The sequence below is a fragment of the Sinocyclocheilus grahami genome, unplaced genomic scaffold (assembly GCF_001515645.1).
Source record: "Sinocyclocheilus grahami isolate Dianchi unplaced genomic scaffold, SAMN03320097.WGS_v1.1 scaffold226.1, whole genome shotgun sequence".
Taxonomy (NCBI): Eukaryota; Metazoa; Chordata; class Actinopteri; order Cypriniformes; family Cyprinidae; genus Sinocyclocheilus; species Sinocyclocheilus grahami.
In genome coordinates, this window is record NW_015505405.1 from 564,137 (window position 1) to 585,339 (window position 21,203).

General features: G+C 35.8%; 2 protein-coding genes across 2 annotated transcripts in view; both read right to left on the reverse strand.

Moving 5' to 3' along the window:
- Nucleotides 1–21,203, reverse strand: part of acot18 (acyl-CoA thioesterase 18) — a 446,653-nt gene that overhangs the window by 244,772 nt on the left and 180,678 nt on the right.
- Nucleotides 1–21,203, reverse strand: part of vezt (vezatin, adherens junctions transmembrane protein) — a 28,091-nt gene that overhangs the window by 2,108 nt on the left and 4,780 nt on the right. Inside the window, exons 3-11 of the mRNA XM_016287936.1 lie at nucleotides 18,676–18,765; nucleotides 17,089–17,273; nucleotides 14,525–14,806; nucleotides 10,004–10,141; nucleotides 9,759–9,906; nucleotides 8,389–8,717; nucleotides 6,647–6,840; nucleotides 2,884–2,981; nucleotides 1,504–1,708 (exon numbers count right to left, since the gene is read on the reverse strand). Of these exons, the coding sequence (XP_016143422.1) occupies nucleotides 1,504–1,708; nucleotides 2,884–2,981; nucleotides 6,647–6,840; nucleotides 8,389–8,717; nucleotides 9,759–9,906; nucleotides 10,004–10,141; nucleotides 14,525–14,806; nucleotides 17,089–17,273; nucleotides 18,676–18,765 (1,669 nt within the window). The remainder of the gene's footprint in view (nucleotides 1–1,503; nucleotides 1,709–2,883; nucleotides 2,982–6,646; nucleotides 6,841–8,388; nucleotides 8,718–9,758; nucleotides 9,907–10,003; nucleotides 10,142–14,524; nucleotides 14,807–17,088; nucleotides 17,274–18,675; nucleotides 18,766–21,203) is intronic.

Here is a 21,203-nt window from a genome sequence, read left to right on the forward strand (position 1 = left end):
CCAGCTGACCCAGTGCATTGTGATTGGCCGAACACCGCAAGCACTCGTCGGAAATGTAACGCCCCTTACCATAATCACGAGCTTCATCTTTCAAAATAAATGTAAAGACAGAGCCTGAAAGGGGAACAGAGTCGCGTGACAGACACAGTGATGAAGCTGGTATGTGTTTGCAACCACGGTTAAGACTGACTCCACTGTGATGTGACCCCGTCTCTCTCTCTCTCTCTCTCTTCAGCGCAGAGAGAGAGAACACTATTGTAATAAAACGTTGTGAATTTTCAGAGTTTAGTTGCCATGTTTCTGCACGTTGTTGTGTGAAGAACGCGTCCACAAAAGGAGTTAATTCAGAGACGCGCAGACACGTTCATCATGCATTCGGGGCATTTTGTGCAGATATAAATGTTCGTCCAATCAAAACGCTCGGTCCGGACTTTTACTGTCATATGCACAACGTTATAATGAGAGCACTATTGTAAAAAATTTTGTGTATTCTTAGGGTTTTGCTTACGTTTATTGTTAACTATCTTTAAATCAAAAGATAAAACATTATTTACCTCCTTTGTGTGTGTTAACGTAATTATGACTGTCGAATGTCTGAATTTACTCTTGGCAATGTATTTTGCACCACGCCTCCAAAACATATGATTCGACTATCAGTTTCGAGATTTTCAAGATTCGAAAATTCCCATTCGACTATGAAAATCCTTAGTCGGAGACAGCCCTACAAAGCACAAAACAAAACCAAACAAAAAGCAAAACAATACAAAACAAAAAATACAAAACCAAACAAAAAGCAAAACAATACAAAACACAAAACAAAACAAAACATGAATGCTGAAAAACAAAAATAAAAACCTACAAATTTAAAATGCTGCCTGAAAAAAAGTTTGGTTGAAGTACTAAAACTGAATCAAAAATAACCAACAAAACTAGACTTTGAAACCAGCTAAGCAAATCAGTTCAGACAATTCATTTCAATAAACAAACAAACAAACAAACAAAAAAGCTAATAAAAATGACAAAAGCACATACAATTACTAAACCATATTATAAAATCTCATTCAAAATAACTAACACTATAATAGTATATAAAGAATGCTAAAATAACACTGTTGAAAAAATTAAGTACAGTAGTATACATTTTTCTCATAACAAAAAAGTTGGTAAAAACCGTTTGTTTATTTGTTTGTTGTTTTACCAGTTTATTCAAATGAACTGTCTGGACTGATTCGCTTGGTTAGCATTTGTCTAGTTAGCATTATTGTCCAAGACAAATATACACGTCTTAAATATTTACATTTAGTCATTTAGCAGACGCTTTTATCCAAAGCAACTTACAAAATACTAAATATTTAATTATATCATAGTTATTTTTTTATTCCCCACTGAAATGGATGGTTGTAAGAACTAAAACAGAATCAGCCGACTCACTTAAACTAAAAAAAAAAAAGTACTTCTGGGAAAGAAAAATACTAAAATATGATGTGTTTGTGCGTGTAGTACCCTGATCACTGAACAGCAGAAGCTTGCGCTTGTCTCTCTCTCCATCTGATGTTCGGATTCCCAGGACGGACTTTAGCTCGAGTAAAACACGTCTGGACTCCTCACGTTCACGACGTTGGTGCTCCTGCTCCCATGGCGACAGCATGTCCGTGACCCCTCTCCACTCCGTCTCAGAGTCCGAGTCCGAGACATATGCCTCCAGCTCCTGGCCAAGAAAAGCATCTTTTTTTTAATCCCAGCTAAGCTAGTAATCACAAAATTGTTAATCGTTTATGAATCTCTCTGCATTTTTGCTAATAACAACACTTCAATCTTAGCAGTTTGTTTTGCTTTGTTCCACAATTTACATCTGTGAAATCCTTTGAGAGATATAAAGGGGGAAAAAATGATGACGACAACAATAACGGGCACTTCACTTACAAACAATAAACAAGTGAACTAGATTTGGAGTTTGGACAAGTTGTGCTTGTCTGTTGTGGCGAAATTTAATACTTGCTTGGGTCAATGATAAACAATAATTTAATTATAAATAATTAAGTAAATCTAGTTTAAAATGCATGTGAAGTAAAAATACATAGATGTTCAATTCTCCTTACCTTTATGCTAGTGTATGTTTCCTAATTAATATTCCTAACATTTTTAAACAAATACTTTAAGGTCGTTTTTTCAGGTAGCTTTTAATTACGTTTTTTAAAGAACTTCATTCATATGCTTTTTGGGAGTCGCATCGCCTGAACTAATGTTGCCTTATAAAAAGGTCAAATTATTTCATATTTTAAGGCGCTTACTGACTTTGACACAGTTATGAGGGTCTGTAGTGGTTATTTGATATAATTTCCTTCTTTTCCTTAATGTTTTCTGCATGTTGGTTGTACCACGACTTTGATTTGGCAGACAATTTTCAAATCTCAATAAGCAATATTATTAATATGTTCAAATTATTTATATAAAAAATAAAATATGCCACATTACTTAATTAAAATGCTTAAATTCATTACTCTTTTTTTTTCCCCATTACTATATCAGGACAGCTGTGCCAATAAAGTGCATGTATGTGTGTATATATATATATATATATATATATATATACACACATATATATATATATACACACATATATATATATACACACACACACACATATACACACACACACACACACACACACACACACACACACACACACACACACACACACACATATATATATATATATATAACATTTCATGCAGAATTTTTACAAATTCATAGATTTATAGATAAAATGAACATGTCATCGACCCATATCAACTGCCCATCAAAATGAGCAGTAATAATGAATAATACAGATGCTAATATTTCTCTCATGCTTAAAAGTACACACACACACACACACAGCACCTGTTCCTCTGGGACGGGGTCTCTGTCCTGTATGTGTGTAAAGGGGGCAGGAGGAGGGGGATCTGGGGCAGCTGTTTCCTCTGGCTGATCTGAACTCTCTGTGGAACACACACAAATACACCGTATCCTGTTAATGTGTGTCTCCTTTCAGCAAATGACACAGGACAAATTCAGTTTCTATGTGAATCAAACGTCGCTTGTTGTGGTATTGTTATTCATTGTGATATTATAGCCAAAAACTGACATATATTATAAAAAGACCTTCAAAAACAAAGTGTGATACATGTGAATTTAGGCATCACAATATTATAATTTACAGTATAAAATACTGAACATTTTGAAATCTGCTATAGAAATATTAACAGAGGAGAGAACAATGATGTCAGTTAGTCCCTTTAAAAAAATTGTACAGGGTCAAAACATTACCAATATTGGCACATATGGATAAACATACATGAATGAATGAATTCCTTTTTTTTTTTTTTTTTTTTTAAATCTGCTGCAAACTGTGATGCCTGCAGAAATGCATTACTGGGACTTGTGCCAAGTAATTAAGTTAAAAATAGTTGCTGTTGCTTGGCACCCACATAAGTACATCAAACAACTGCATAGCTGAACTTTGACCTTCCTCCATTAAAAGCACCAGCCCGAGGAGGGTCATCATATGACGCTGGGCATCACTTCACCTACTTGTGGATTATGGCCTGATTCTGTAAAGGACGTCACCCACCCCATCCCTCTCTCTCTGTCCTTTATTACCCTCCTACTTCCCTAAAGCTCCCTAAAATAACCGAAGGGAGGGAAATCAATCGAATAAGGAACTCTAAAAATATCCCAAGACACACTCTGTTACCACAGAAGGACGTGGTGAGGACGTCATTTCGAGAGCTCATAGACATTTATATGGTATATGGCAAAACTCTCTGCAATAACTGATTTTGATTGGTCAACTGGTTTCTGCAGTGAAAAGTTTTTCTATAATAACTGCATTATTACCAGCTGACTGTAAAAAAAATCTCTTATAATATATATTTTTTATTGTCTTACTTTTTTTTTTTTTACCCATTTATGGTACCAGGATTTGTGACACTGTCAAGAATATTTAAATTATAATAAAAGAGTCAGCTTTTTATAAAACTATTCAATTAAATAAACTACGCTGCTAATAATTAATATTAGGACCCTTATGCTAATCAAGGCTGCATTTATTTGATCAAAAATACATTAAAACAGTAATATTATGAAATATTATCACAACTACAACAAAAAATATATATGTAATTTTTTCCTGTGATGCAAATCTGAATTTTCAGCATCATTAACTCCAGTCTTCAGTGTCACATGATCCTTCAGAAATCATTCCAATATGCTGATTTGCTGCTAAACTATTAATAACAGTTCTTATTATTATCAATTTTGAAAACAGTTAATAAAACTGCTTAATATTTTGGTGGAAACTGTGATACATTTTTTTCCAGGGTTCCTTGATGAATAGATACTCAAAAGAACAGCATTCATTTGAAATAGAAATCTTTTGTAACCTTAAAAATGTCTTAGGCCCCGATCACACAGAACGTATTTTTTGTCATGAGAGGTACCTTTTTTGAATTGATTTCGGTTGGCAGTGGGCGTTCTGCACGCGGTTTATGCGCCTTGCATTTTTGCAGGAGCGCTCCGAGTGCCTTAAAGGGTTAGTTCACCGAAAAATGAAAATTAACCCATAAATTACTCACCCTCAAGTCATCCTCGGTGTATATGACTTTCTTCTTTCAGACGAATCCAGTCGGAGTTATATTAAAAATTGTCTTTGATCTTTCAGGCTGTTTAATGCCACTCAGCGGGTGTTGCATGAATCAGTCCAAAAGAAGTTAAATAAAAAGTGCCCCTACGGGGGGTGAACAAAGGCCTCCTGTAGCGAATTGATGCATTTTTGTAAGAAAAATATCCATATTAAAAACGTAATAATCCCTTTAATGTAGCTTGTGTCAACAGTTGTACACAGAAGCAGCTCCGGGCGGATGACGTATGAGGTCGGCTTTGCGCATGCGCCGCTCAGAAGTGACGCACGCGGTAACGCAGGGGAGAGATCAAAACAAAACGCCGGTCACTAATTAGAAGTACAAAATGAGGATTTGTAAAGAGAATTTCGGAGGATTTCGATATAAGCCAAGAGGAGACTGGTTTTCCTTTGCTAAAGTAAGGAAACTTTGCTTCCTTTGCTCCTGTAAACAAACGTTGGTTTTCACGAGACTCACCGGCGCATGCGCAACGCTGATCTCATACGTCATGCTCCCGGAACTGCTTCTGTGTACAACTGTTGGCGCAAGCTACATTAAAGTGATTATTACATTTTGAATATGGATATTTTTCTTACAAAAATGCATCGATTCGCTACAGAAGGCCTTTGTTCATTCACCTCCCGGAGCCGTGTCAGACTGTTTTTTATGGATGGGCGATTTTTATTTAACTTCTTTTGGACTGATGCATGCAACACTCGCTGAGTGGCATTAAACAGCTTGAAAAATCAAAGACAATTTTTTATATAACTCCGACTGGATTCGTCTAAAAAGAAGAAAGTCATATACACCTAGGATGACTTGAGGGTGAGTAATTTACGGGCTAATTTTCATTTTTGGGTGAACTAACCCTTTTAGTAAAAAAAAAAAAAAAGCAACTCTGAGCGGAAAAGCGCCTGACATCATTCGCGTTTGTTTTCCATTGTCCAATCGAATGAACGGAGAGGCGGGCATTCCATTGTGGTGACAAAAGTTTACCGTTGCCGAAAGGCCTGAAACTGCGATGATGGAGAAACTTTTGGTGTCTGATGCGGGTTACCCGGAGATGTATTTTTTAAGGTTTCTGCTAATATGAGAGTTTACTTAACAGCAAAACCAAAGACTTTAGAGCGCTCGCGCTATAATCCTTTGATTAGACTGACAGGACAGCTGATTTGGTGGTTGCCTAGCAACATAAAAAAACAGCACACTGCTCTTTTTTTTAAAAGTCACCCAAAAAAAAAAAAAAAGTAGTGCGGTGCGCCTCGCATTTCCAGACCTAAAAACCGTATTCGGTGTGATCGGGGTCTGTCGGTAGGTCAGTCGGTAACTGTCACTTTTGATCAATATAATGGGTCCTTGCTTAATAAAATTATTAAAGGAATAGTTCACCAAAAAATGTAGAACACGAAAGAAGATATTTTGAAGAACCAAACAGTTGTTGGTCCCCATTGACTTCCATAGCAGGGAAAGAAATACTATTGAAGTCAATGGGGACCATCAACTGTTCAATTACCAGCATTCTGCAAAATATATTCTTTTATGTTCAACATAAGAAAGAAACTCATACAAGTTTGGAACGACATGATGGTGAGTATATAACGACAGAATTTTCATTTTTGGGTGAGCTATCTTTTGATTTTATTATTAGTATAAATTGTTTCTCAAAAAAAGCATAAAGATTTGGAATGTAATTTCAGTGAGTACATAATGATAATTACATTTTTATTTTTGGGTGAACTACTTCTGTAAGGGGGACGTTTGAAGAGGCCTGATTGTACCCCAGTAATCATGAATTTTAAGTCATTTAATATGTCTCAAATTTAATTTAGGTGCCATTTCTTAGGACTATACTAAATTATAATGAAACTAACTTAAAAAAAAACTCTAAAACACAATTAAAAACAGATTAGCACATGAATCAAACAAAAATTCCATTCAAATTCCAAAGCAGTGTGCAGTGATTGGTTGAGAGGATGACCTCTGACCTGGGCAGCTGGAGACTCGGCGTAGCATGCGGTCGACCTGCGCGAGTGTGTCGTCCCAGCAGCAGGTGCTGGCCTGCATGTGAGGCTGCAGCAGCTGCAGACGCTCTTTCAGATCCTGATATCCCGCACACGTCATCTCCTCCGTCTCCTTAGCAACCATTAACTTTTCCAGATCATCCTCAAGAATTATGACCCTATGAGAAGACAAAAAAAAAAAATTAGGTGCATCAGCTTATTCTATAACCAGGGTGTTATACTGGCTATATTAGAGTAAATCAATCTTATTTAGTGAACTTTAAATTTTTTTTTTTTTTTTTTTAGAAATGTATTAATTTCAGCAATTTTTGGTCATTTAAAGGGTTAGTTCACCCCAAAATGGAAATGCTGTCTTAATTATTTAATTAATTTAACTTAATTACTCACCCTCATGTCGTTCCAAACCCGCAAGACCTTCGTTCATCTTCGGAACACAAATTAAAATATTTTTGATGAAATCTGAGAGCTTTCTGATCCTCCCATAGACAGCAATGCAACTGTAATGTTCCCAGACCCAGAAATGTAGCAAGGATATATCGGTAAATCAGTTCATGTGACGTCAGTGGCTCAACTTCAATTTTGCGATGCAACGAGAATACTTTTTGTGCGCAAAGAAAAAATTATTTATTCAACAATTCTTCCCCCCCGAGTTACGTCTTCCACCATTTTGGAGAGTACCCAAGAATGTAATCAATGTAATGTTTACGTTAGGGGGGGGGAAGCGCGCACATGAACTTAATCAGCGTTTTTTACACTTAGGGGAAAGCATTCGTCTGCGATACTCTCCAAAATGGCGGAAGACGGTAACTCGGGAAGAACAATAAAAAAATTAAATGGTCATTATTTTTGTTTTCTTTGCGCACAAAAAATATTTTCATACCTTCATAAAATTAAAGTTGAGCCACTGATGTCACATGGACTGTTTTAACGATGTCTTTACTACATTTCTGGACCTGGGAACATTTCAGTTGCATTGCTGTCTATGGGAGGATCAGAAAGCTCTCGGATTTCATCAAAATTATCTTAATTTGTGTTCCAAAGATGAACGAAGATCTTACGGGTTTGGAACGACATGAGAGTGAGTAATTTATGACAGAATTTTCATTATGCAACGAGAATACTTTTTGTGCGCAAAGAAAAAATTATTTATTCAACAATTCTTCCCCCCCGAGTTACGTCTTCCACCATTTTGGAGAGTACCCAAGAATGTAATCAATGTAATGTTTACGTTAGGGGGGGGGGAAGCGCGCACATGAACTTAATCAGCGTTTTTTACACTTAGGGGAAAGCATGCGTCTGCGATACTCTCCAAAATGGCGGAAGACGGTAACTCGGGAAGAACAATAAAAAAATTAAATGGTCATTATTTTTGTTTTCTTTGCGCACAAAAAATATTTTCATACCTTCATAAAATTCAAGTTGAGCCACTGATGTCACATGGACTGTTTTAACGATGTCTTTACTACATTTCTGGACCTGGGAACATTTCAGTTGCATTGCTGTCTATGGGAGGATCAGAACGCTCTCAGATTTCATCAAAATATCTTAATTTGTGTTCCAAAGATGAACGAAGATCTTACGGGTTTGGAACGACATGAGAGTGAGTAATTTATGACAGAATTTTCATTTTTGGGTGAACTAACCCTTTAAAACAACACAAAGCTGTAAAAAATATGAAATGACAATAAACCCTAAGTGGTACATACTCGTTTAAGAGTGTTTTCAGGTGAAGTTGTAAACTGCGGACAGACGTGTGCAGAGAATTGAGCTCTCTACACTTCTGCTGAGCGCGTCCATTTCTTTCTGAGGGCAGCGACTGGTGCTGCGTTTCAAAGTAGCGATGGAAATCAAAGCTGCGTTGAAGATTTCCGAGGCAAGCGGCCAGTGTGCGATGGAGAGAGTCAGTAATCAACGGGACGCTGCTGTATGTGAGGGGGCTGGACCTGGAGTCAAGCTCCTCCCTCCCTGGAGACAATAACAGAGCTAACCGCCGGAAAAACTCGGAGCTCTGCCCGACCCACAACTGGAACAACATCTGCAAAGCAATCAAAGGTTATTGAAGAGAATGATGTGCATTTATGTCAACAATAGGGCTGGGCAATAGCCTATATTGAATATTTACAGTACAGTCGCAATGGTTATGAATGTTGTAATATTAATATGTCTTTTATTTGACCATTAGGTGTGGAATAGTGCCTCTTTCCTTGTCTTCTTAACTCAAAAATAGCAGGTAAGACAATAACATACAACAACATATTTCTCTGAAATATATACATGCATGTGTTTGTATTTATATATACATAATAAATATGCACAGTATACATTACACACATATTATGTAAAGAAAAACTTATTTTGGATGCGATTAATCGTTTGACAGCACTATATATATATAGTAAAAAAAAATCAGTATCTTTACAAGATAAATATTGCGTAACCGATAAAACCAATTTTTTTATGTTTTATGAAAAATATAAGTAAATATTGTTTTTTATTGTTATAATGCAAACAAACGAGCAATTCAACGAGTGCCTTGGGTAGAATAAAAATGACTTTTTCACAAAAAAAATCTGATAAATATCATGATCTGATATATATCAGGAGCTTCTGTCATGAAAACAAATTCCTCGTATGTGTAAACATACCTGGCAATAAAACTCATTCTGATTCTGATCATCATCATATTCAGTATCTTTACAAGATAAATATTGCGTAACCGATAAAACCAATTTTTTTATGTTTTATGAAAAATATAAAAAAATATTAAGTAAATATTGTTTTTTATTGTTATAATGCAAACAAACGAGCAATTCAACGAGTGCCTTGGGTAGAATAAAAATGACTTTTTCACAAAAAAAATCAGATAAATATCATGATCTGATATATATCAGGAGCTTCTGTCATGAAAACAAATTCCTCGTATGTGTAAACATACCTGGCAATAAAACTCATTCTGATTCTGATCATCATCATACCTGAATACTGTCAAAACACTATCAAATATCAAGAACATTAAAAATTTCAAGAAATTCAGCTACAGCGCTCGGCACTATTCCAACAGTGTAAGTTTCTGTACCTTGAGTGCAGGCAGACTGTAATCATTGGTCAGTTCTTGTGCCTGATCGTCAGAAAGATGCTCCACCCCCAGACCGAGACCAAGCTCTCTGATTGGCACGGTGGACACGTAGTTGGTGACATTGTCAATCTCCGAGTTCAGCGGAAATGTAAAACACAGTCAAGGACTCGACCAAGTGAATTAAATGTTCCGAAATCATATTGTAAAAGATGTTGATTACAAATGATGCTGTTGGATCAGGATATGACTTGAGCATGACGCATGTGGCGAGGCGAGAGGCTCGGAATGCGCAGCGAAGACTCTGATAGGCCACCTTCCGTAGACCAATCAGCTGCTGGCTGCGAAGATGCCCCGCCCTGTTAAAGGGACAGGCGCCACTCACCCTGTCGAGTAAACTTGACAAGTGAAATGTGATCCAACTGTGCAGACGTCCGAGAACCATCAGGGCAGACACACATCACAAACAACACATATAATACTACAAGACTAAAGCCCCGTTCACACCAAGAACGATATCGTCTGTTTATTCTAAGCACATGCTCATCTGCCGCTTTAAAATCTCCAGCTCAGAAGGATGGATTCTGATTGGGTGCCAATGTTTTTATTGTTCATCAGATGGAAATAATCATTCTGGAAGTGATTCCAACGATATCGTTTCTCTGTGCCTTTATCGTTATTGTTGTGGTATGGACTCTGCTATTCTTTAATATTGAGAACGATTTTTAGAACTATATCTTTATCGTTATCGTCCTTGGTGTGAACGGGCCTTAACACTATGTAACAACGTAACACACAGAACACAAAAATAACAAATAATGACAAACTAATACACTAGTTTGGGTCAGTAAGATTTTTTTTAAATGTATTTTGAAAGAATAATATCGTGAAATGTTATCAATTTAAAATAAAAAAAAATTCTATTTGAATATATATTTAAAATGTAATGTATTCCTGTGATTGGAGAAGCTAAAGTTTCAGCTTTTCGTCTTCAGTGTCACATGATCCTTCAGAAATCATTCCAATATGCTGCTCAAGAAACATTTCTAATTGTTATCGATGTTGAAAACACTTGTGCTGCTCATGCTACTCTATTTCAAAAAAATTAGAACGGCATTGATTTGAAATAGATTTTTTTTGTAACAGTGTAGAAATCTTTACTCTTTTTATCAATTTAATGCATGCTTGCTAGACAAAATACTGAATTTCTTTAAAGTAATAAATCACGAACGGCAATATTACTAATAATAATTACACTTATTATATCTAGTGAAAGACAAATTACACTCAACATGCACACCACAGAGCACACAAACCTCATACACAACTCAATTATTAAATCTAAACACATACACATAACAGGTATTCATTTATATAAAGGACATGAGCCCATGGCAGTAACTTGCATGCATTATACTTATTTTTTTTTAATTGTACTTATATTTGTAAAAAAAAAAAAAGTATGCTAAATGTTTATATAGCATGCCAAGATAGTAGTCCTGCAGTTTAACAGCTCAAAATGACTAATTCTAAATACTGAAAATTTGAAGCGATTCAAGCTCATATTTCCACTCAAAATGAGGAACATTCAAAATTGTGAGTCGTGCAAAACTGAGCCGCTTCTCCAAATCACCAGAACACATTTGGGGGGAAAAAGGCACCAATTAAGTCAAATAATCCACATATCATTCCAAACAGGAATACAGTTAAAAAAATCCTAAAATTTAAAGATGAGGTGTGTAATATTTTGTTAAAATGTTAAAATACTTTCTCCTATCCCAGATTCATGTCCAGACTCTAAAGTTGACTATAAATATGCCATTCATAAGGTGACGTTAACCAGCATTTTGCTCAGCTGGTTTGAGCGACTATAAACAGGAGTGTTTAGGAAACCTGTCTGAAAAGAGTTACTCAGTTGCACAGAAAGAACACACTTCAGCTTTAAACAAACTGTCTAGTACAAAACAGACGCAGAAATAATCACTGATTTTCATGCAGAAAACAAAATCTCACAAAAATGAAAAACACTGCAACTAGTCAAATTTCATAAATAATGCTTATTTCCGCCATGAAATAAAAATATTAAAAAAGGTAATTACAACTCTTGACGACATCTCAAAACTGCGAAAATGGCAAAATCTCACAATTTGGACTTTTTTCCTCATAGTTCCAAGTTTATATGTTGTAAACTCGTAAATTGAGAGTTTATATCTCGCAATTTTAATTTTTTCTCAGAATTGGGTGTTCACATCTCACAATTTCGACATTTTTCCCAGAATGTAAGTGTCTCACAACTAGTTTTACATTGAGTTTACATGTAGAATACCGTTCACATGTATAAAAATGGGAGGGGGGGGGGGCAGTCAAACGCTGAAAAAAAAAATGTAAGATCAGAATTCAGAGGAAAAAAAATGAAAATTGTGAGACGTAAACTCAGAAATCTGAGGAAGAAAAGTCAGAATTTTGGGATGTTAACTAGCAATTACAAGTTTATTACTGACAACTGTCAGAAATAATCTTGAAATTCTAAGAAAAAAAATAATTTTAAGATATAAACTGACAGTTGTGAGAAAAAAAGGTCAGAATGAGATATAAAGTTGCAATTACCTTTTCTTTATTTTATATTTTCTAATTCTGTGTCGGAAATAAGCTACCATACAAAACACCACATAAACAAACATAAAATAAGATGCAGAGGTGGACAAAGTACACAATTCCATTACTTGAGTTAAAGTACAGACACTGCTGGTCAAATATGACCCCTTAGCAAAAGTTGTAAAGACAGATTTTTACTCAAGTAAAAGTACAGAATTACTTGCTTTTAAAAGTATCAAAAGTAAATTTCCTTTTTTATATCAATGCAGTTTAATTATTGTTGTATGCAATACTTGCAATACCTTATACCTCTGAAGAAACTTAAAATACATTATGCCTACTGAATACACTGACTAGCTTGTAGTATCTTTGGAATAAAGAGCTTTTAGAGCGTTAAAAACCTATAGAAATTAAACAAGTGAGTTAACCAAAAGTGTAGCCATTCATCCACATTAAACCGAGCAGACAGTGAAACTGCTGTAAATACAGACTGATAAGAAAAAAAAACATCAAACCTGCTTTAAAACCCAGCAACACAACTGTAGCTGTATAACTTTAAAACAGCAACACTGCTTATCAAAAAAGCAAAACAGCAACAGATTTATTTGACATCAAAACAAACATTTCAAAAATGCCCTCTAATCGCTCTCGCGGTACTTTAATGTCATACACAGAACGGTCTGTGCTGCGCTGCTTCAAGTCAAACACCTACTGGGTTTTGTTAGAAGACGCAAAACAGTTCTTTTGTGGCTTTATAGGTAATATTTTCGTTTACACAATTTTGCAAAATTAGACAATATTGTGTCTAATATACATCAGCACTGGCGCCCCCCAGGGTTGCGTCCTCTCCCCACTGCTCTTCTCTCTCTACACGAATGACTGCACCTCTAAAGACCCCTCTGTCAAGCTCCTGAAGTTCGCAGACGACACTACAGTCATCTGCCTCATCAAGGAAGAAGACGAGTCTGCTTACAGACAGGAGGTTAAAGAGCTGGCTGTCTGGTGCAGTCTTAACAACTTTCCCGCAGGCTATATTCAGCCAGAACAATTAATCTTTCATAATTATACATCGTCCATCACAACTAACATAGTTATATTTATATTAAACTGCACACTTTGCAAATAACATATCTATCTGCACACTAATAAACATGTGTACATTTATCTAAACAATTACATTTTTTCCCCTATACTTCTATTTCTGTATATAGCACATTATTTAAATTTTTTTTTTAATTATATTGGTGTTATATTACATCCCTACTGTGTTTTTCCTATGTATGTCTGTACTATGTTCGTACTTTCTTCTGCACTGGAAGCTCCTGTCGTCAAGTCAAATTCCTTGTGTGTGTAAACATACTTGGTAATAAAGCTCTTCTGATTCGGATTCTGATTAACTTCTTATTGAATTGTTGTAAATAAATATCACGGTTACACTTCATTTGAAGGTGTCCTTGTTACAGTGTAATTATACATTTAAGTACTGAGTAATAATTAACTACTTGCACTTACTACATGGTTAGGATTAGGGTTACTTAAATTATGCATCATTTATTGTTATTATAATAGTAAGTACATGTAACATGTGTAACAAGGACACCTTCAAATAAAGTGTTACCAATATCACATTTGCCAGTGTTCAAAAAATGCGGGGAAATCACTTCATGTAGCCCTACAAGAGAAATTAATAGAAACGACTTTCTACTTCGAGGACCTTGATAGAAATGTAGTGGAGTGAGAAGTATTAAATTTGTCTTTAAAATGTAGTGAAGTTAAAGTCATACGTTTTCAGAAAAAAACAATACTCAAGTTAATGTACTTCATTACTGTCCACCTCTGATAAGATGCGACTAACTAAAGTGGTTGGGGTCTGTGTGTGTGTTTATGTGGTTCATGAGGACACAAATTTGTATAATGACATGGGTATGACAGAGGTAAAACAAGGTGAATATAGTTTATGAGGACACTACCCATGTCCCTGTAATTTAAAAGTCTTTAAAAACTAAATGGTGTTTTTTGAAATTCTAAAAATGCACAAAGTTTCCTGTGAGGGGTAGGTTTAAGTGTAGGGCGATAGAAAATACCTTTTGTACAGTATAAAAACCATTACGCCTATGGAGAGTCCCCATAAACCATAAATACCAACACGTGTGTGTGTGTGTGATGACACTTACAGGGTGAAACCTCGTGAGATGACTTCTGTCTCCTGTATGAGTCGCAGTGACTTGCGAGAGAGACTGGTCAGCGCTCGGCTGTTTTTCACCAAACCCTCCAGCTGGACGGCCAGAGACTGAACGCGCCGCTGTAGAACGGCCTTACGCCACAGAGACAGACCACGACACGCACACGTAACACACACCAGGACAACGCACAGCCACAGAGCCTGCTCGTGGTCAGGGTACGAAAAACACACGCCGAGCAAGACAGCTAGCAGCCCGACCAAAACCGACACATCCCTGTAACACAGAAACACATCAGTAACAGATCAAGCTGATAGTGTTAAAGGGTTAGTTCACCCCAAAATGAACATTCTGTCATTAATTACTCACCCTCATGTCGTTCCAAACCCGCAAGACCTTCATCTTCAGAACACAAATGAAGATATTTTTGATGAAATCTGAGAGCTCTCTGACCCTGCATAGACAGCAACACAACTGAAATGATCCCAGGTCCAGAAACGTAGTAAGGATATATAATAGTCCATGTGACATCAGTGGCTCAACCGCAATTTTACGAAGCTACGAGAATACTTTTTGTGCGCAAAGAAAACAAAAATAACAACTTTATTCAACAAGTCTTTTTATTAAATTTATGCATTTAGCAGACGTGTTTATCCAAAGCGACTTACAGTGCATTCAAGCTATACATTTTTTACCAGTATGTAACAATGTCCTCCTTGCTACGTTTCTAGACCTGGGAACATTTCAGTTGTGTTGCTGTCTATGGAGGATCAGAAAGCTCTCATATTCCATCAAAAATATCTTAATTTGTGTTCCGAAGATGAACGAAGGTCTTGCGGGTTTGGAACGACATGAGAGTGAGTAATTAATGACAGAATTTTCATTTTTGGGTGAACTATCCCTTAAAGGTGTTTTTGTTGGTATTGACGTAGGTGTGTACCGTATAGAGGGTGGCGAGAGGTAGCGTGGCGCTGGAGAAAACAAAAATAACAACTTTATTCAACAAGTCTTTTTATTAAATTTATGCATTTAGCAGACGTGTTTATCCAAAGCGACTTACAGTGCATTCAAGCTATACATTTTTTACCAGTATGTATGTTCCCTGGGAATTGAACCCACGACCTTTTGCGCTGCTAACGCAATGCTCTACCACTGAGCCACAGGAACATTTATTATGAATTTATTATGCACTGCATGTTTCAGAGTGAAGTGCTGCAGTGTGTTCATTTACACATGAGCAGCTCATGATCTGGTGTTTTTAGGATCTCAGAGCAATTAGTTTCACAGTAAATGCTCCACATAAACTCCATCTCTGCGACTATTGTGACTTTGGGTCACTTATAACATGCATTTGGGAACACAACATGCACCAACCATTCCAGATTTGTAATGAGATGGGTTTATAAACTTTGTGCCAACAAAGGAGCTTTAAGAGCTTCCTCCTGTTTTCTGCCAAAAGGTTTAATGTTTGACAATTAAGAAATTAAGACTATTCATTTCTATAATATTGGTATTGTTATTTTATAGCTGTACTGTAAAAAAGAAAAGAAAAGAAGCATTACATACTTGATATTTTTAAGTATAATTTTACAATTATACTCAAAAATCTATTTTTTTATTGTTTTTGTAAAATATTTTATTTTATTGTTTGATATGTTATTAATTTTATGAAATCAATGTTTTGAATTTTTACAGAATATTCTATATATTATACTCTTTATTTAACTGTACAATAGTATTACAATAGTAATATATTTCTTATTTTGTTTGATGTTTAATATTAGTAATAATGATAATAATAGTAATAATAATCATTATTATAATTTTTGTGTAGTCATTGGTATATAATCACAATATGATATATTATATGATATAGTAGTATTTTTATGAAATACAATTTTTTTTAAACACATCAGTAACAGATCAAGCTGATAGTGTTAAAGGGTTAGTTCACCCCAAAATGAACATTCTGTCATTAATTACTCACCCTCATGTCGTTCCAAACCCGCAAGACCTTCATCTTCAGAACACAAATGAAGATATTTTTGATGAAATCTGAGAGCTCTCTGACCCTGCATAGACAGCAACACAACTGAAATGATCCCAGGTCCAGAAACGTAGTAAGGATATATAATAGTCCATGTGACATCAGTGGCTCAACCGCAATTTTACGAAGCTACGAGAATACTTTTTGTGCGCAAAGAAAACAAAAATAACAACTTTATTCAACAAGTCTTTTTATTAAATTTATGCATTTAGCAGACGTGTTTATCCAAAGCGACTTACAGTGCATTCAAGCTATACATTTTTTACCAGTATGTAACAATGTCCTCCTTGCTACGTTTCTAGACCTGGGAACATTTCAGTTGTGTTGCTGTCTATGGAGGATCAGAAAGCTCTCATATTCCATCAAAAATATCTTAATTTGTGTTCCGAAGATGAACGAAGGTCTTGCGGGTTTGGAACGACATGAGAGTGAGTAATTAATGACAGAATTTTCATTTTTGGGTGAACTATCCCTTAAAGGTGTTTTTGTTGGTATTGACGTAGGTGTGTACCGTATAGAGGGTGGCGAGAGGTAGCGTGGCGCTGGCACAGAAATGCTGGCACTGGGGCAGACGGTATCAGTGGAGCCCAGAGAGAGCACACTCGGATCCAAGAGCTCGATCAGCTCAACATCCTCCTGCAACAGCACATCCTGAGATAACAGACAGCGCAGGGAATACTGGCGGAAGGCAGCGTCCTGTGGGAAAACAAACACAGTTGTATACAATCTTTCTGCGGCAGCAAATCAATCTAATTATCGGATCATTCCACTGCCTTGCAGCAATAATGGGTTTCTGTACTGTAATGCATGACAAGCTCTTGGTCTCTGGATCTTAGTTTTATCAAATTGATTTTGAAAAAGTGATTAGTATCGGTTAGATCAGGGCTGTCCAAACTCGGTCCTGGAGGGCCGGTGTCCTACAGAGTTTGGCTTCAACCCTAATTAAACACACCTGAACCAGCTAATCAAGCTCTTACTAAGCATAGAAACTTCCAGTCAGGTGTGTTGAGGCAAGTTGGAGCTAAACTCTGCAGGACACCGGCCCTCCAGGACCGAGTTTGGACAGCCCTGAGTTAGATTAAGCAAACTCTATGGCGATGGGATCAGTCATTACGTTATGTGAAAAAAGGCAAGGAGCTAAACTCGGCAGGACCCCGGCCCTCCAGGACCGAGTTTGGACAGCCCTGAGTTAGATTAAGCAAACTCTATGGCGATGGGATCAGTCATTACGTTATGTGAAAAAAGGCAAGTAAAACCAAAAAATTTATTATTTTTAACAAAACTCAGCTTTAACGGAGAAATTTGTTTTGAAAATCTCTTTATTTGGCATTTAAATTTAAAATCACTTATATAATTTTTTTTTTATTTATAATAAATTTCAATTTTTTTATATATATATATAATATAAAAAACTTTTAAAAGCCTTTGACAGTTGCTTTACTTGACAATTCAGTAACAACTTGCCAAATACATTTACAATTATTTAAAATTAAATATATTTATACGTTTAACAACGTAGTTAAACAAATATTCAATTTTCTATATTTAACAACAGAGTTATATTTAATAGTTTATACTTACATTAAATAAACTGTTCAAGTGCCTTTTCTTTTACTATTTTAATGTATTCACATTAGCATTTTTCACCCATAAAACATTTAGAAACATTTATTTTTGTTCAGCTGCAAATAGTTCATTTTTGAATGTTCAAAAATAAAGGATTACCACCCCTACCAAATACTTTTGTTCACTAGCCGTCAATCTTAACATAAGACAATTTTATTAATTGTTAATTATTAATACAATACAGTACAGTGATTTTCAAGTTAAAATTGTGAATTGTGCACAACAGTGACTGTTAAATATGTATTTTAGGTATGGTACCTGCATATTTAGAGTTTGGGTATTTCCACTAGAATTTGGGATAGTTTAATTGGTCAAACTGAGCTAATTTTGATTGGCCAATGGGCTGCTTTTCTAAATCAGATCTGGCAACCCTGCACACCACCAAACAACTATTGTCCCCTTAAATATTTATGTGATTATGCATATTTTATACATGACTGAAATCCAGCTGTATGTTGAGCTTCACTCTCACCAGCTGCTGCTCCTGCCAGCGGGTGGCGCTGTCTCGACGCAGAGGATTCAGACTGCGCATAGCATCAACCAGCCTCCAAACACCACCCTTCTGCAAAATCACACAAATTAAAGATCACTCATCAGAGCAAGTCAAGTAACTGAAGACCGAATAAGTGTTAATATGCGAATTTGGGCAGTCATATTTCAATGACTTAATGGTTGTCATGGCATAGAAAAGACCATTTCTAAATTCTCTGTGTGGATGGGAGAGAAAGCAAACTCATCTTGCACTCAACTTTTTTTTAAATCCAACAAATAAATAAATAAATATGATGTCCTGCCTTTATCGAAAAACTACCTGCCACTAACTAGCAATAACTTCACTGTGAAAACTGCACTAATCTAACAAATTTATGGGGTATTTAAAACTGGGGTGCATTACTAACAATGTACTTACTGATGCCAAATTACATGAAAAAAATAGTTGTTAATAATGTAATCCATTACATCACACATTTTAGGTAATATAATAGGACTACTTTTTGATTACTTTTAGATTGCTTTTAAACTAAAAAAAGGATAATCTTAGTACCATATCAAAATATATATTTCTTTTGAACTTGCAACCCATAGCAACACCCTAGCAACCACCCCAAGTACCCTAGCAACCGCATAGCAACACCTTAGCAACCCCACCAGGTACCCTAACAACCACCCCAAGTACCCTAGCAACCATCCAGAATACCTTAGCAATATTTCTAAGCCATATTAACTCATTTAAACTTCTATTGTATCTAATATTTCTAATCTATTACTATCTTTAGCTACCTCTTTCTATATCTACCCATCTTTCTATATCTACCTACTCATCTATCTATCTATCTATCAATCACTATCCTTATCTACCTCTTTCTATATTTACCCATATTATATCTACCAACCCATCTTTTTATATCTATCTATCTGACTGTATTGCCTTCAAAATATTTAAGCTTTAAAACTCCTTTAAACTTCAAACTGTTTCAGACTGAAAACCGTCAAATTATTAAAACAATTTCAAAAACTTTTTTTTTAATTTTTGGTCAGGCTTTTTCAAGCCAACTTAAAGTTTGTCTTGACAAACTTGATCTAGTTTGTTTATCACATTGATTTTAATAGGATAATCTTAGTGCCATATCAAAAGATTTAGATTTCTTTTGAACTTTCCATTTATCAAAGAATCCTGAGAAAATTGTATCATGGTTTCCACAAAAATATTAAGCACAACCGTTGTAAACATGGATAATATTAAGAAATGTTTCTTGAGCAGCAAATCAGAATATTAGAATGATTTCTGAAGGATCATGTGAGGGTAAAGACTGGAGTAATTTAATAACAGTAATACTATTTCACAATATTACTGTTTTTACTGTATTTTTGATCCAATAAATGTAGCCTTGAAGAGTGTCTTTCATTTACAGCTTTATTAAAAGTATCGGATGCTGGTATGTTTATTATGTCCTCTTGAGTATCGGTCCACAGACCGATTATTGATTCCTGTCTGGGTCATGGACACACAAACCACATGTCTGTGGTTTTTACCATTTTAGCCTACATGCTAAACATCCTTTGAAACGAAGAAAGATAATGGTAATACATAATATTTAAAGAAACAAACTTCAGATTCGATATCTTGAAATGTCAGAACAAATCAGAAAGAAAGTGACTATAGTTTTGGGAAAGTATAATGTGCATTCAGCCTCACACACTGAGGAGGTTCTGCCTGTTTTGTCTTCTATCCTTTCTTCATGTCTTTAGTATTCCGTTGCTGTAGGACTCACATTCTAGATGCTTTGAGTGTGTGTCAGACAACTAAAGAACAGAAAGAGAAAGACTGTGTGTGTGTGTGTGTGTGTGTGTGTGTGTGTGTGTGAGAGAGAGAGAGAGACACATCGTAGACTGGGAACACAAACAAGGACAGCCTGAGCTGTGTAAACTAAAGACAATAATGATATTCAACGTGGAAACATTCCAAATAAATTCTAAAATAAAGTATAGACGTGCACACACACACACAAACAATATTTTGCACTGCCAAAAGGAATGAGCTCTATTTACACACTGAGTGGAATGACAGCACATTCCCAAAAGAGACTGGAAAATTCTACAGTCATTCATCTCTTCCTGTTTCTGAGGTGACCATGAAACCGGCCTTCAGTTTCACACTGGTGACTATTGTAACAGGAGCCAATTGTAACACTTTTTCCCAACTACAGATAATTTGGAGTGATAATACTTATTCAGCACATGCTTTGTTTGTTCTTTAAAGGAACACTCCACTATTTTTGAAAATGGGCTCATTTTCCGACTCCCCTAGAGTTAAACAGTTGAGTTTTACCGTTTTCGAATCCATTCAGCCGCCCCAACTACAGATAATTTGGAGTGATAATACTTATTCAGCACATGCTTTGTTTGTTCTTTAAAGGAACACTCCACTATTTTTGAAAATGGGCTCATTTTCCGACTCCCCTAGCGTTAAACAGTTGAGTTTTACCGTTTTCGAATCCA